Raw genomic sequence first — 13,442 nt, 5'->3', positions numbered from 1 at the left:
TGTTAAAATCGAAATTTCGGAAAACAAAATGAAGCTGATTCCACATACTGCCACGTGTTTGCGACGTCCCGCAACTGCAGCGTTGTTTATGCAACGAAATAATTTTCGCATATGTTTTTATCACATTTTCTTTCCTTAGGCATCTTCGTTTCGAAGTTTACATATTAATCTTCAGTGCTTGCTAGATCTTAGAATATTGTCCTTGATGTATCAATTGTATTTAACAATATACATACGTCCAATATCAATGCAGACATAAATTTTAATCTAGAGATTTTCTCTCGTTCACAAAAGAGACCTTAGATTGTGTTGGCTTAGATTTGTGTTCGCAAGTATGACAGCTTCGTGAATAGGCCGCCTGGTTCCCAAATACTCCATGTCACGCAGGATACTAAATACATGTTCCTGTGGCTACTAATTAACCCATGTCTCGCAACACTTAAAATAAATGTTCCTGTGGCTACTAATTGCCCAATGTCACGGAACACCTAAAATACATGTTCCTGTGGCTACTAATTAACCCATATCGCGCAATACCCCAAATACATGTTCCTGTGGTTACTAATTAACCCATATCGCGCAATACCCAAAATAAATGTTCCTGTGGCTACTACTTGCGCCATGTCACGGAACACCCAATATACATGTTCCTGTGGCTACTTATTAACCCATGTCTCGCAACACTAAAAATGAATGTTCCTGTGGCTACTAATTGCCCCATGTCACGGAACACCAAATATACATGTTCCTGTGGCTACTAAATAACCCATGTCTCGCAACACTCAAAATACATTTTCCGTGGCTACTTATTAACCCATGTCTCGCAACACTAAAAATAAATGTTCCCGTGTCTACTAATTAACCAATGTCGCGCAACACCCCAAATACATGTTCCTTTGGCTACTAATTGCCCTATGTCACGGAACACCCAAAATACATGTTCCTGTGGCTACTTATTAACCCATATCGCGCAATACCCAAAATACATGTTTCTGTGGCTACTAATTGCGCCATGTCACGGAACACCCAATATACATGTTCCTGTGGCTACTAATTAACCAATGTCTCGCAACACTCCAAATACATGTTCCTGTGGGTACTAATTGCGCCATATCGCGCAATACCCAAAATACATGTTCCTGTGGCTACTAATTGCGCCATGTCACGGAACACCCAATATACATGTTCCTGTGGCTACTTAATAAACCATGTCTCGCAACACTAAAAATACATTTTCCGTGGCTACTTATTGCCCTATGTCACGGAACACCCAAAATACATGTTCCTGTGTCTACTTATTAACCTATGTCGCGCAACACCCCAAATACATGTTCCTTTGGCTACTAATTGCCCCATGTCACGGAACACTAAAAATACATGTTCCTGTGGCTACTAATTAACCTATGTCGCGCAACACCCCAAATACATGTTCCTGTGGATACTAATTGCCCAATGTCGCGAAACACCAAAAATACGTTCCTGTGGCTACTTATTAACCCATATCGCGCAATACCCAAAATACATTTTCCGTGGCTACTTATTGCCCCATGTCCCGGAACACCCCAAATACATGTTCCTGTGTGTACTAATTAACCTATGTCGCGCAACACCCCAAATACATGTTCCTTTGGATACTAATTGCCCCATGTCGCGGAACACCCAAAATACGTTCCTGTGGCTACTTAGTAACCCATATCGCGCAATACCCAAAATACATGTTCCTGTGACTACTTATTGCGCCATGTCACGGAACACCCAAAGTACATGTTCCTGTGGCTACTAAATAAACCATGTCTCGCAACACTAAAAATACATGTTCCTTTGGCTACTAATTGCCCCATGTCACGGAACACCCAAAATAAAAAAACATTTTCGCAATGAATGAATACTTCATTGCGAATGATAAAAGAAAACATTTCAAGTTTATTCTCTCAGTGTTGTGTAAAAGAAACTCGTTTGCAGACTGAAACCACAGTGTAATTCAAATATCTGTTGTAGTAAACTTCAAGGCTTCTACATTCTCGGTACGATTGAGCTGAGTATTCAGACCCGCCTATCTACTAAACACCGTGTCTAAAAACGAACTTATTCGGCTTCTAATGCCCTATTATATCGTTGTGGATATTTCATTCACCCTGTAGTATCTCCACGCTTCAACCAAAATGGAGTACATTCGAAGGAATACGTGTGTTCTATGTGACGTTTCTGTTGTTAAAATCGAAATTTCGGAAAACAAAATGAAGCTGATTCGGTTTAGAAAACTACCGTCTGAACTGCCCAACGAACCCACGCTACCTGAATTTAGCTTTGGCGGTCACAGTTCCTCAGTTCTTGACGCAGAGAGGCATCCTAAAGATCGTGTTTCAATGAGATTGCAATTATGAATTTACTGTCATTTTATCTTCAATGGCTGTTTTTTCAATGTGTTTGATGCAATCTGTCTATTTTTCATATGGACCCATGCCGATACAATGCACGTATTTCTTGTCCTTGTACATATGTCAGCTTTTTGCTTGATGTAAGATGCTACATAGTGACAGTTTACAGGCTATAACTTACAGTTGCATCCCAAGGAAATCCTGAACATGCAACAGTGACACATTGTTTTCTTTTCCAGGTTAAGCAGCGCACTCCCATCGTCCGAAGATATAGCAAGTCGAGGATGTGTTTTTAAAACGAAGGAAACGAGCGTCGCAAATTGGGTGCCCCGTAATATATGATCGTAACGTTTCCACATACTGCCACGTGTTTGCGACTTCCCGCAACTGCAACGTTGTTTATGCAACGAAATAATTTTCGCATATGTTTTTATCACATTTTCTTTCCTTAGGCATCTTCGTTTCGAAGTTTACATATTAATCTTCAGTGCTTGCTAGATCTTAGAATATTGTCCTTGATGTATAAATTGTATTTAACAATATACATACGTGCAATATCAATGCAGACATAAATTTTAATCCAGAGATTTTCTCTCGTTCACAAAAGAGACCTTAGATTGTGTTGGCTTAGATTTGTGTTCGCAAGTATGACAGCTTCGTGAATAGGCCGCCTGGTTCCCAAATACTCCATGTCACGCAGGATACTAAATACATGTTCCTGTGGCTACTAATTAACCCATGTCTCGCAACACTAAAAATAAATGTTCCTGTGGCTACTAATTGCCCCATGTCACGGAACACCTAAAATACATGTTCCTGTGGCTATTAATTAACCCATATCGCGCAATACCCCAAATACATGTTCCTGTGGTTACTAATTAACCCATATCGCGCAATACCCAAAATAAATGTTCCTGTGGCTACTACTTGCGCCATGTCACGGAACACCCAATATACATGTTCCTGTGGCTACTAATTAACCCATGTCTCGCAACATTAAAAATGAATGTTCCTGTGGCTACTAATTGCCCCATGTCACGGAACACCAAATATACATGTTCCTGTGGCTACTAAATAACCCATGTCTCGCAACACTCAAAATACATTTTCCATGGCTACTTATTAACCCATGTCTCGCAACACTAAAAATAAATGTTCCCGTGTCTACTTATTAACCAATCTCGCGCAACACCCCAAATACATGTTCCTTTGGCTACTAATTGCCCTATGTCACGGAACACCCAAAATACATGTTCCTGTGGCTACTTATTAACCCATATCGCGCAATACCCAAAATACATGTTCCTGTGGCTACTAATTGCGCCATGTCACGGAACACCCAATATACATGTTCCTGTGGCTATTAATTAACCCATATCGCGCAATACCCAAAATACATGTTCCTGTGGTTACTAATTAACCCATATCGCGCAATACCCAAAATAAATGTTCCTGTGGCTACTACTTGCGCCATGTCACGGAACACCCAATATACATGTTCCTGTGGCTACTAATTAACCAATGTCTCGCAACACTCCAAATACATGTTCCTGTGGGTACTAATTGCGCCATATCGCGCAATACCCAAAATACATGTTCCTGTGGCTACTAATTGCGCCATGTCACGGAACACCCAATATACATGTTCCTGTGGCTACTTAATAAACCATGTCTCGCAACACTAAAAATACATTTTCCGTGGCTACTTATTGCCCCATGTCACGGAACACCCAAAATACATGTTCCTGTGTCTACTAATTAACCTTTGTCGCGCAACACCCCAAATACATGTTCCTTTGGCTACTAATTGCCCCATGTCACGGAACACTAAAAATACATGTTCCTGTGGCTACTAATTAACCTATGTCGCGCAACGCCCCAAATACATGTTCCTGTGGGTACTAATTGCCCCATGTCGCGAAACACCAAAAATACGTTCCTGTGGCTACTTATTAACCCATATCGCGCAATACCCAAAATACATTTTCCGTGGCTACTTATTGCCCCATGTCACGGAACACCCCAAATACATGTTCCTGTGTGTACTAATTAACCTATGTCGCGCAACACCCCAAATACATGTTCCTTTGAATACTAATTGCCCTATGTCGCGGAACACCCAAAATACGTTCCTGTGGCTACTTAGTAACCCATATCGCGCAATACCCAAAATACATGTTCCTGTGACTACTTATTGCGCCATGTCACGGAACACCCAAAGTACATGTTCCTGTGGCTACTAAATAAACCATGTCTCGCAACACTAAAAATACATGTTCCTTTGGCTACTAATTGCCCCAAGTCACGGAACACCCAAAATACATGTTCCAGTGGCTACTAATAATCTCACACTAAAAATACATGTTCCTGTGGGTACTAATTGCCCCATGTCACGGAACACCCAAAAAACGTTCCTGTGGCAACTAATAAACTCACACTAAAAATAAAGGTTCCTGTGGCTGCTCATTGCCCCATGTCACGGAACACCCAAAGTACATGTTCCTGTGGCTACTAATTAACCCATGTCTCGCGACAATAAAAAACCCGGTACCTGTGACTTTTAATTGTCCCATATCAAGCAACACCCAAAATACATGTTCCTGTGGCTACTAATTAACCCATGTCGCGCAACACCTAAAAAACATGTTCCAGTTCCTGTATATATGCCGATTGAGGCCGGACTTTATCTTTCGCACATGCTACAGGGACCATAACAGCAAGCATGTTGGCAGAGGATCTGATCTCCCTTGGCCACGTGGTTGGTTGATTGGTTGGTTTGGTGTTTTGCGCCGCACTCAGTAATATTCGAGCTATATGACGGCTGTCTGTAAATAATCGAGTCTGGACCAGACAATCCAGTGATTGATATCATGAGCATCGATCCACGCAATTGGGATCGATGACATGCTTCAACCAAGTCAACGAGCCAGACCACCCGATCCCGTTAGTCGCCTCTTACGACAAGCATAGTCGCTTTTTACGGCAAGCATGGGTTGCTGAAGACCTATTCTACCCCGGATCTTCACGGGTCCTTGGGCACATTGATTGTGGTTGAGTTATGTTACTGTGAAAGAGTTATTGGTGTTTATTTGTGGCTGTGTCACGTTCTCTCTTTCGCGTGATGAGATAAACATTACGGGAACGGGATATCCTTTTTTTGGCGAACAGGTTTTGTTATTATCCCCCGGATTATTCGTTAAAGTTGAGTTTCTGCATATCAACAATACAGGACAGCATGCAAATGTGACGTCACGTACTAATAATTGTTGATGGCGTCGTTTGCTAATAGTCACTGTTGACTACTTGGATTTATGTAAACGAACTGAGTAATTTCTCCCTATATATATATATATATTTATATTTATATATATATATATATATATATATATATATATATATATATATATATATATATTTAGCCTACAGGCCTTAATATAACTTAAATACGGTTCAAATCAGAGTATAACCACACCTGACTTCCACACTATCTCACTCACACATATTCCCCGCCTGTGTAACGCTGTTATTCCCTTCTATGACAACATTTGTCTGTTATGATATATAATTGTTCCTGTGTCTGGTGCTTAATTTCATTCCACCGACGAGTGTGATATGTCAGCAATCGGGGTCATCACCACAACATTTATCCATTCTCGTTTTCAGAAAGGTTGAATAACAAATTAAACGCCTGCTCCAACACATCAGGACATATGAAACTCATACAGACACTCATCAACTCTCCGTCCTCCACTTACACTTGTCGAGTGTCCTGTCTGGATTCATTATGTAGCTGCACTCCCTGACAAGGCATTTGTGCAGTGTGTGTGTCTACGGCAACATCATACATGGGATGTATCCCCAAATAGGGAATAACTGACGACATACGAGGAAATAAGGGGCATTCTATGAAATAGAGCAAATACTAGTGTGCTGTACACATATAAATGTTCTGCCTACACAATTATACACGCATTCCTTTTAATATCAAGTGCCATGTTAATACAGACACGTGTCATGTCATCTTATGGGTGGGGCTACTGCTGCAGATCCCCACCTGCAACTAGTAGGCTCTGATGCCACCAATGAGGTTCTGTGGATATGTTCTATCCCGGAACACCGCAGATCATGTAGGATGTTCCTGTCGCACTAAGAAAACAACTGATCCCACGATCGTATTGCTGGACGAGATGCTGTAATAACATGATATGGATAACCGAAAATAAATAGATAGATAGATGGATGAATAAAGGAACAGATGGATGAATAAAGATATAGATGGATGAACAGAAGGATGGATAAATGGATGAATATGCTAAGGTGGGGTAAATCTGGACATGATATTGCCGATGTAAGTAGTTCTATGGGAGAAGTAATTTCCAGCTTGAAGTATTGAAGTAGGTCCAAGGGCAGTGGTTGAGTCCAAGGATTAATGCGTTTGTTCGTCACAGTCCTGGGTTACAACATATATATAACATGCCGTCTAATCTTACTAAACTCACTGGCGTTTAAACCAAAGCAGGACATTTTGGTCTAAATGTACATCGGGGGCGGTCGGGTAGCCTAGTGGTTAAAGCGTTCGCTCGTCACACCGAAGACCCGGGTTCGATTCCCGCCATGGGTGCAATGTGTGAAGCCCATTTCTGGTGTCCCCCCTCCGTGATATTGCTGGAATATTGCTAAAAGCGGCGTAAAACCATTCTCACTCACTCACTAAATGTACACCGAAAATAGACACCAGTACTGGTACTGGAAAGCAACTATATTGACGAGATAAACGCACGTTTGTATTTTGAACAAATTAATAGTTTACACATCGTACTCGCAGTCACAGAAGCATTGATAATTCATCAACTTTACCGTGGGCATTCAGTATATGACAAGTCTAAGATGAGACTATTAGGGACTGCTCAGCGTGTGTACAGAACACATATAACTGGAAATGGAATGGATGCCTGAATATTTGATAGCTTGGTAAGCAGTATCAGTATATGTTGTGGGAGAAATGACGGAATGTTGTTGAAACCTGAACGTAGCTTTGATTGTGACATTGTTAAGTGATTATAACTTAACGCTGCATCAAATTCATGCAGGGAGGATTGTTTAGTGAATGATTGGACCAACAACCGAAATAGCAATATAATACTTGACTTAGACAACCTCAGGTGTAATACAATAATCATAACACACACACATCTTTTCAAATACCATATCAACAAGGCGCGCCAAGACATATTTCCTGTATACAATGTCATTGTTTCATGTTGATTCAAACATATTTTCAAAGGAAAAAGATATGGCACAGGTTTTCACAACTTAGATAGCCCTCTCCCCAAATGTGAAGTTTATATGCTTGTGGACAGCATGAACAACCGTACATTTAACACATCAGGGACAAGCTTTTTCATTAATTTCAGTTATGCTATTTAACAATTATTACTATATTTTTTGCAGTTTTATAAAATGGATATATTGGTCTGATGGCCACATGTACGAGTTTAATATGTCTGTCTGTTTGATTCGACGAATTATTTTGAGTTGTCTTACCTTTCTACGACGATTCGCAGCGATCTTTATCGCCGCTAGATCCACCAGACGGACAGACATTTTAACAAGAGTTAATCCCGATTGTATGATTCAGCTGTTATTGCATGTAAGTCCAACACAAGATCCTGCGGGGATCCTACTGGGTAATGTGGCACTTTGGGAACTCCGCACATTTCACCTTCAGTTTGTAGTGGTGGTAAGGCATCGCCAAAGCCTCGTTTAAAACACACTGACAAGCTTTATAGTTTAGAACCGTGGCTCATCAGGATCATTAAACTATCAACCTCAACGCAATGTGTATCTCTGCAAGATAACACTTACATTCCCCATGTTGAATCGCTATTTAGTGGCAAGAAATAACATCCTCTTTCACATTTCACTATAAGAGTCCGGGTTCATGTGGGCACTTCCTCCTCCTCAGATATTCGTATTCAATGTCATCCTTTTAACCATTGCCCGAAGACATTAGATACTGCTGCAGTGTATGGTTATAACATTATTCCCAGCTTAGAACGGTACATAATGATGCGATCTCAAAACCTTATTCTTGCATTTTGAAACCCAAGAGACAATCCTTAATACTCAGGTCAGGATTTTCAGAAATAATAATTTCCCTAATCACTGTCAAGGGCGAAAAAATCCTCCAGCCTGTGATATGCGTGATTGTTTTCCATGAACCTAGGCCTCAGACACTCCAACATCAATTACCGTACATGTGGACGTGGTGTGTATTACAGCCTTATTTATACGAATTGTTGGGGACCTGACTTTTAATATGATGATAACAGCGGGGCTTATTTCGTAATCGTGAGTCCTCGTGAATGCTTTACTAGTTATTATTTATACATGTACTTCACAGCAGGTACTGATATTTGCGATACATTTGTTGATAGAACGATTAAGACACTCCTGAGACGAAATGAATAATTGATAGATCGAACGGTAATTATTAGCTTTGTAAGAGTGAGTGAGTGAGTGAGTTTAACGCCGCTTTGAACAGTATTCCGAGTATACTACGGCGTGTCGGTGTGATGCAGGACTTTGATGTTTACCAGTTTGGTGAGACCCACGAGTACGTTGAGCAGCTCGAGGCGCCTTAGACATTAGCCACCCGTGTCCCAATCTGGTGCTGATATATTATATTTGTAATAAAATTAACTTTCGTATATCAGTGCATTCAGCGTATGTATAAAGTATGTATATAGCAAGTTCCTGACGTTGGCTTTATTTAATATGTTGATCAGGAAAAGGCGTTGTTGATCTTTACCTTGGCTTCACTGATGTATGATACCTGACAGATTTCCGGTGTTGTTGTTTTTGTGTCTAAACCTTTTAACTCAAATATAAGCCAATGTCTGTTACATCCATGTTATGATATTTGAATTTTCCAGTTCTGTTGTGGACCTCATGTCAGATGGGTGTGTGAGTCTAGTTTAACGTCGCTCTGAGCAGAATTGTGGATATATGATCGTGTGCCAGTCCAAAGTGTCACAATTCGAAAACGTTTAGCACTTTGGTGCGCCTACTTTTGTACACCACGGTATGGTGCTGTCCACGCTATGTGCTGACCACAGTATGGTGCTGTCCACGCTATGTGCTGACCACGGTATGGTGCTGTCCACGCTTTGTGCTGACCACGGTATGGAGCTGACCACGGTATGGTGCTGACCACGGTATGGTGCTGTCCACGCTTTGTGCTGACCACGGTATGGTGCTGACCACGGTATGGTGCTGTCCACGCTTTGTGCTGACTACGGTATGGTGCTGTCCACGCTTTGGTGCTTTCCACGCTATGTGCTGACCACGGTATGGTGCTGACCACGGTATGGTGCTGTCCACGCTTTGTGCTGACCACGGTATGGTGCTGTCCACGTTATGTGCTGACCACGCTATGGTGCTGTCCACGCTATGGTACTGACCACGGTATGGTGCTGACCACGGTATGGTGCTGTCCACGCTATGTGTTGACCACGCTTTGGTGCTGTCCACGCTATGTGCTGACCACGGTATGGTGCTGTCCACGCTTTGGTGCTGTCCGCGCTATGGTGCTGTCCACGCTTTGGTGCTGACCACAGTATGGTACTGTCAACAGTATGGCGCTGACCACCGTGTGATACTGACCACTGTATGGTGCTGTCCACGCTATGTTGCTGACCACGGTATAGTGTTGACCACGGTATGGTGCTGTCCACGCTATGTTGCTGACCACGGTATAGTATTGACCACGGTATGGTGCTGTCCACAGTATGGTCCTGACCACGGTACGATGCTGACCACGGTATGGTACTGACCACGGTTTGTCACTGACCACGGTATGGTGCTGTCCACGGTATGGTGCTGTCCACGCTTTGGTGCTGACCACGGTATGGTACTGACCACGGTTTGTCACTGACCACGGTATGGTGCTGACCACAGTATGAGACTGAACACACTATGGTGCTGTCCACGCTATGGTGCTGAACACGCTATGGTGCTGACCACGGTATGGTGCTGACCACAGTATGAGACTGAACACGCTATGGTGCTGTCCACGCTATGGTGCTGACCACAGTATGAGACTGAACACGCTATGGTGCTGTCCACGCTATGGTGCTGACCACAGTATGAGACTGAACACGCTATGGTGTTGTCCACGCTATGGTGCTGACCACGGTATGTTGCTGACCACGCTATGGTGCTGAACACGGTATGTTGCTGACCACAATATGTTGCTGACCACGCTATAGTGCTGTCCACGCTCTGGTGCTGACCGCAGTATGAGACTGACCTCGCTATGGTGCTGTCCACGGTATGGTGCTGACCACGTTGTGATGCTGACCACAATATGGTGCTGTCCACGCTATGGTACTGTCCACGGTATGGTGCTGACCACAGTATGATACTGACCACGCTATGGTGCTGTCCACGCTTTGGTGCTGACCACGGTATGAGACTGACCACAGTATGGTGCGGACCAGGGTGTGGTGCTGTCCACGGTATAATGCTGACCACGCTATGTTACTGACCACGGTATAGTGCTGACCACGCTATGTTACTGACCACGGTATGGTGCTGACCAAGCTATGGTGCTGAACACAGTATCGCACTTACTACGGTATCGCACTGGCCACAGTATGGTGCTGACCACAGCATCGCAATGACCACGGTATGGTGCTTTCACGGTACGGTACTTACCACGGTATGGTGTATATGCAAAACGAACCTGCATATACATACCAGCTAATGATTAGAAACGCCACAACCCTTTAAGAATTCCTTTAATATTTCCAGCTGTGACCATGATCTTGGGTTCGAATCCTAGATTCGCCCTGATTAAGTTCTCGGTTTTTCAGCACCATATCCGTGCTCGCTCGTGTCACAGTTGTGAACCTCTAGGATCTGCATCACCTCGGACTATCCACAGCAAGCTAACACATCGTGATATAACTGAAGAGCTGGTCTGTGCACACATCCATAAAAGGGTGCCCTGTGTCTGCACACGCTTACAGATGAAACACAACTAAATATAGTATAACAGTATGAGGTATCACGAACCCCTTACCTTGCATTTATCAGAATGCCAATCTGCTTACGTGGACAAAGTGAACAAGAACCCAAAGGTCCCCTGTTCAAATCCAAGCATGGGGCCTGGATTTGCTGAACTGTATTGGATATTTATCAAAGGTCATCCGTAATTAATATGTCTTTATGATTCGGCTAGCTCCACGTAGTAACGTCGGCTCAGGCGATAAAGCCAGCCTAATTATATAGAAGAGTATATTAATGCATTAAAACGTCATTGCAAATTCAGCATAGTTCTGGGATTGGTTACAGAATAACATACATCTACAAATAACCAGCATACTATTGCATTTAGGCCAAACCTGATAATGCCAGCTGAAAGTTGTTTATTAGGCACAGGTCAGTAGCGATTACTGTCTCTGTTCCCTTTGAACTGCAATTCCAGGCACCAGGGATCGTAAAATCCAGGGATCATCTGCTATGGTTTATGGTTTCATCAACGACGAAGCTGTCGCAAATGTTCATAACACATTAAGACCATAAATACTTGAGGGTGTATGAGTGAGTTGGGGTTACGGTGTTGTATTGTGATGACTGTGATGCTGATGAACCAAGGGTCGTAATCGGTTCCAATCTGTTATTCGCATAAGTGATCAGCACATTTTTGCAGAACTATGGGGCAACTCCACATGGACAATAACGGCGACTTCGAAAAGGAAAGAGTAGAGTTCAAGATATGTAAAACCTTGGCGCAGCTTGTTCATTTGAAAAACATCCACAACCTACACGGAAAGAATTGTGTGTGATTGATTATAAATATTGATTCCAAGTCCGAGGTGGCTATCGAAAATACATACAGAGTTATCTGTCCACAGAGATAAGCGGGGTATCGTATTCAGCCATACCCTATCTCATATGGCAATTAAAGTCATCTTCTTGCAGTCCCGAAATCAGTATGAATTATTAGTAGGCCTGGTGTCTGCCATTATATAATATAAAACGCTTTCTCGATTATCCGCCGATACAAATTCCATTGGGCGTAATAGGCAAAACATATCGCAATTTTTTGAAATTTGAGAACATGTTTTGATGTAGCGTGTGTGCTGGAAATGAACACCATGGTTTTCTGGCATTTCACGTTGTACGTTATAGAGAGTCAGAGGAACACGTCCAACGTGAATAAATTATACTTGGAAGATGGCAGACAGAATATATGAAATAAGTGTTTGCATTATTCAATACACTATCATAAGTAAGAAAAACAGGTGCTTGAAAATATCTAAAAAATATCAATATCTTAAGAAAAGTCTGCCTCTTAGACAAAGGATAAAATATCATATTACAAAATTATTAGGCATAAAAATATAAAGATAAAACTTACAGTTACAAGCCTGAATATTCTTTATCATGACATTTTATCACTAAAATGTAATATGACGTAATATATCAGCTTTTGAAACATGAAGCATGTCGCTTTTCAATCATTCATTCTCACTTCTTCTTCAGATAGCCAAAGCTTAAGAACACACTGTATTCCAAATTCTTTCAAGAATTTAGGAAAAATTAAAAAAACTCGAAATCATGAAATATACACTCACCGATTACTATTTCTACTCCGGGGAAATGTCTACTCCTCAAGGAACCGGTGTCTAAAGTATCTGCTGTTATGTTTCTTGAAAGGAGGTTGAAGACGAGAAGATGGGCGTAACAGACAACAAGGAAAATCTCCAGTGTTGTGCACCATAATTCCCCAGCATATGACCACCACCTTGTAAATCTTGCCACACCTACTCTCGGTGCTTGACATAGCCGATGCGACTCACATGATAAGTAATTAGGATCTGGATGTCACAGTGATTTGATCCGTCAAATAAGTTCTCGATCTAATGAGGTCAACACTTTCATCAAGGGAATATTCACAATAGCTCATATAATGTTTCCTTTGTAAAGCATTCGGGATCAGTTAAGCTCTTATCCTAACGCCGGCTTTGAAGCCACCAAAAAAAGGCTGTTGTGATT

At 42.0% G+C, this 13,442-nt stretch overlaps 1 protein-coding gene across 2 annotated transcripts in view; it reads right to left on the bottom strand.

Moving 5' to 3' along the window:
- Positions 1 to 13,181, bottom strand: part of LOC124138971 (short transient receptor potential channel 3-like) — an 84,907-nt gene extending 71,726 nt beyond the window's left edge. Inside the window, exon 1 of one of the 2 annotated variants that reach the window (XM_048398871.1) lies at positions 13,022 to 13,181. Coding sequence is in view for 1 of the 2 variants with exons in the window: in XM_048398869.1 (XP_048254826.1) it covers positions 7,923 to 7,982 (60 nt within the window). In the remaining variant the exon portion in view is untranslated. Of the gene's footprint in view, positions 1 to 7,922; positions 8,250 to 13,021 lie in introns of those variants that run through there. The other variant, XM_048398869.1, reaches the window with a different exon arrangement.
- Between the last annotated feature and the right edge of the window lie 261 nt (positions 13,182 to 13,442).

Source organism: Haliotis rufescens, unplaced genomic scaffold, assembly GCF_023055435.1.
Source record: "Haliotis rufescens isolate VD_foot unplaced genomic scaffold, xgHalRufe1.0.p SCAF_19, whole genome shotgun sequence".
Classification (NCBI taxonomy): Eukaryota; Metazoa; Mollusca; class Gastropoda; order Lepetellida; family Haliotidae; genus Haliotis; species Haliotis rufescens.
This window is presented reverse-complemented; position numbering and strand designations above follow the sequence as displayed.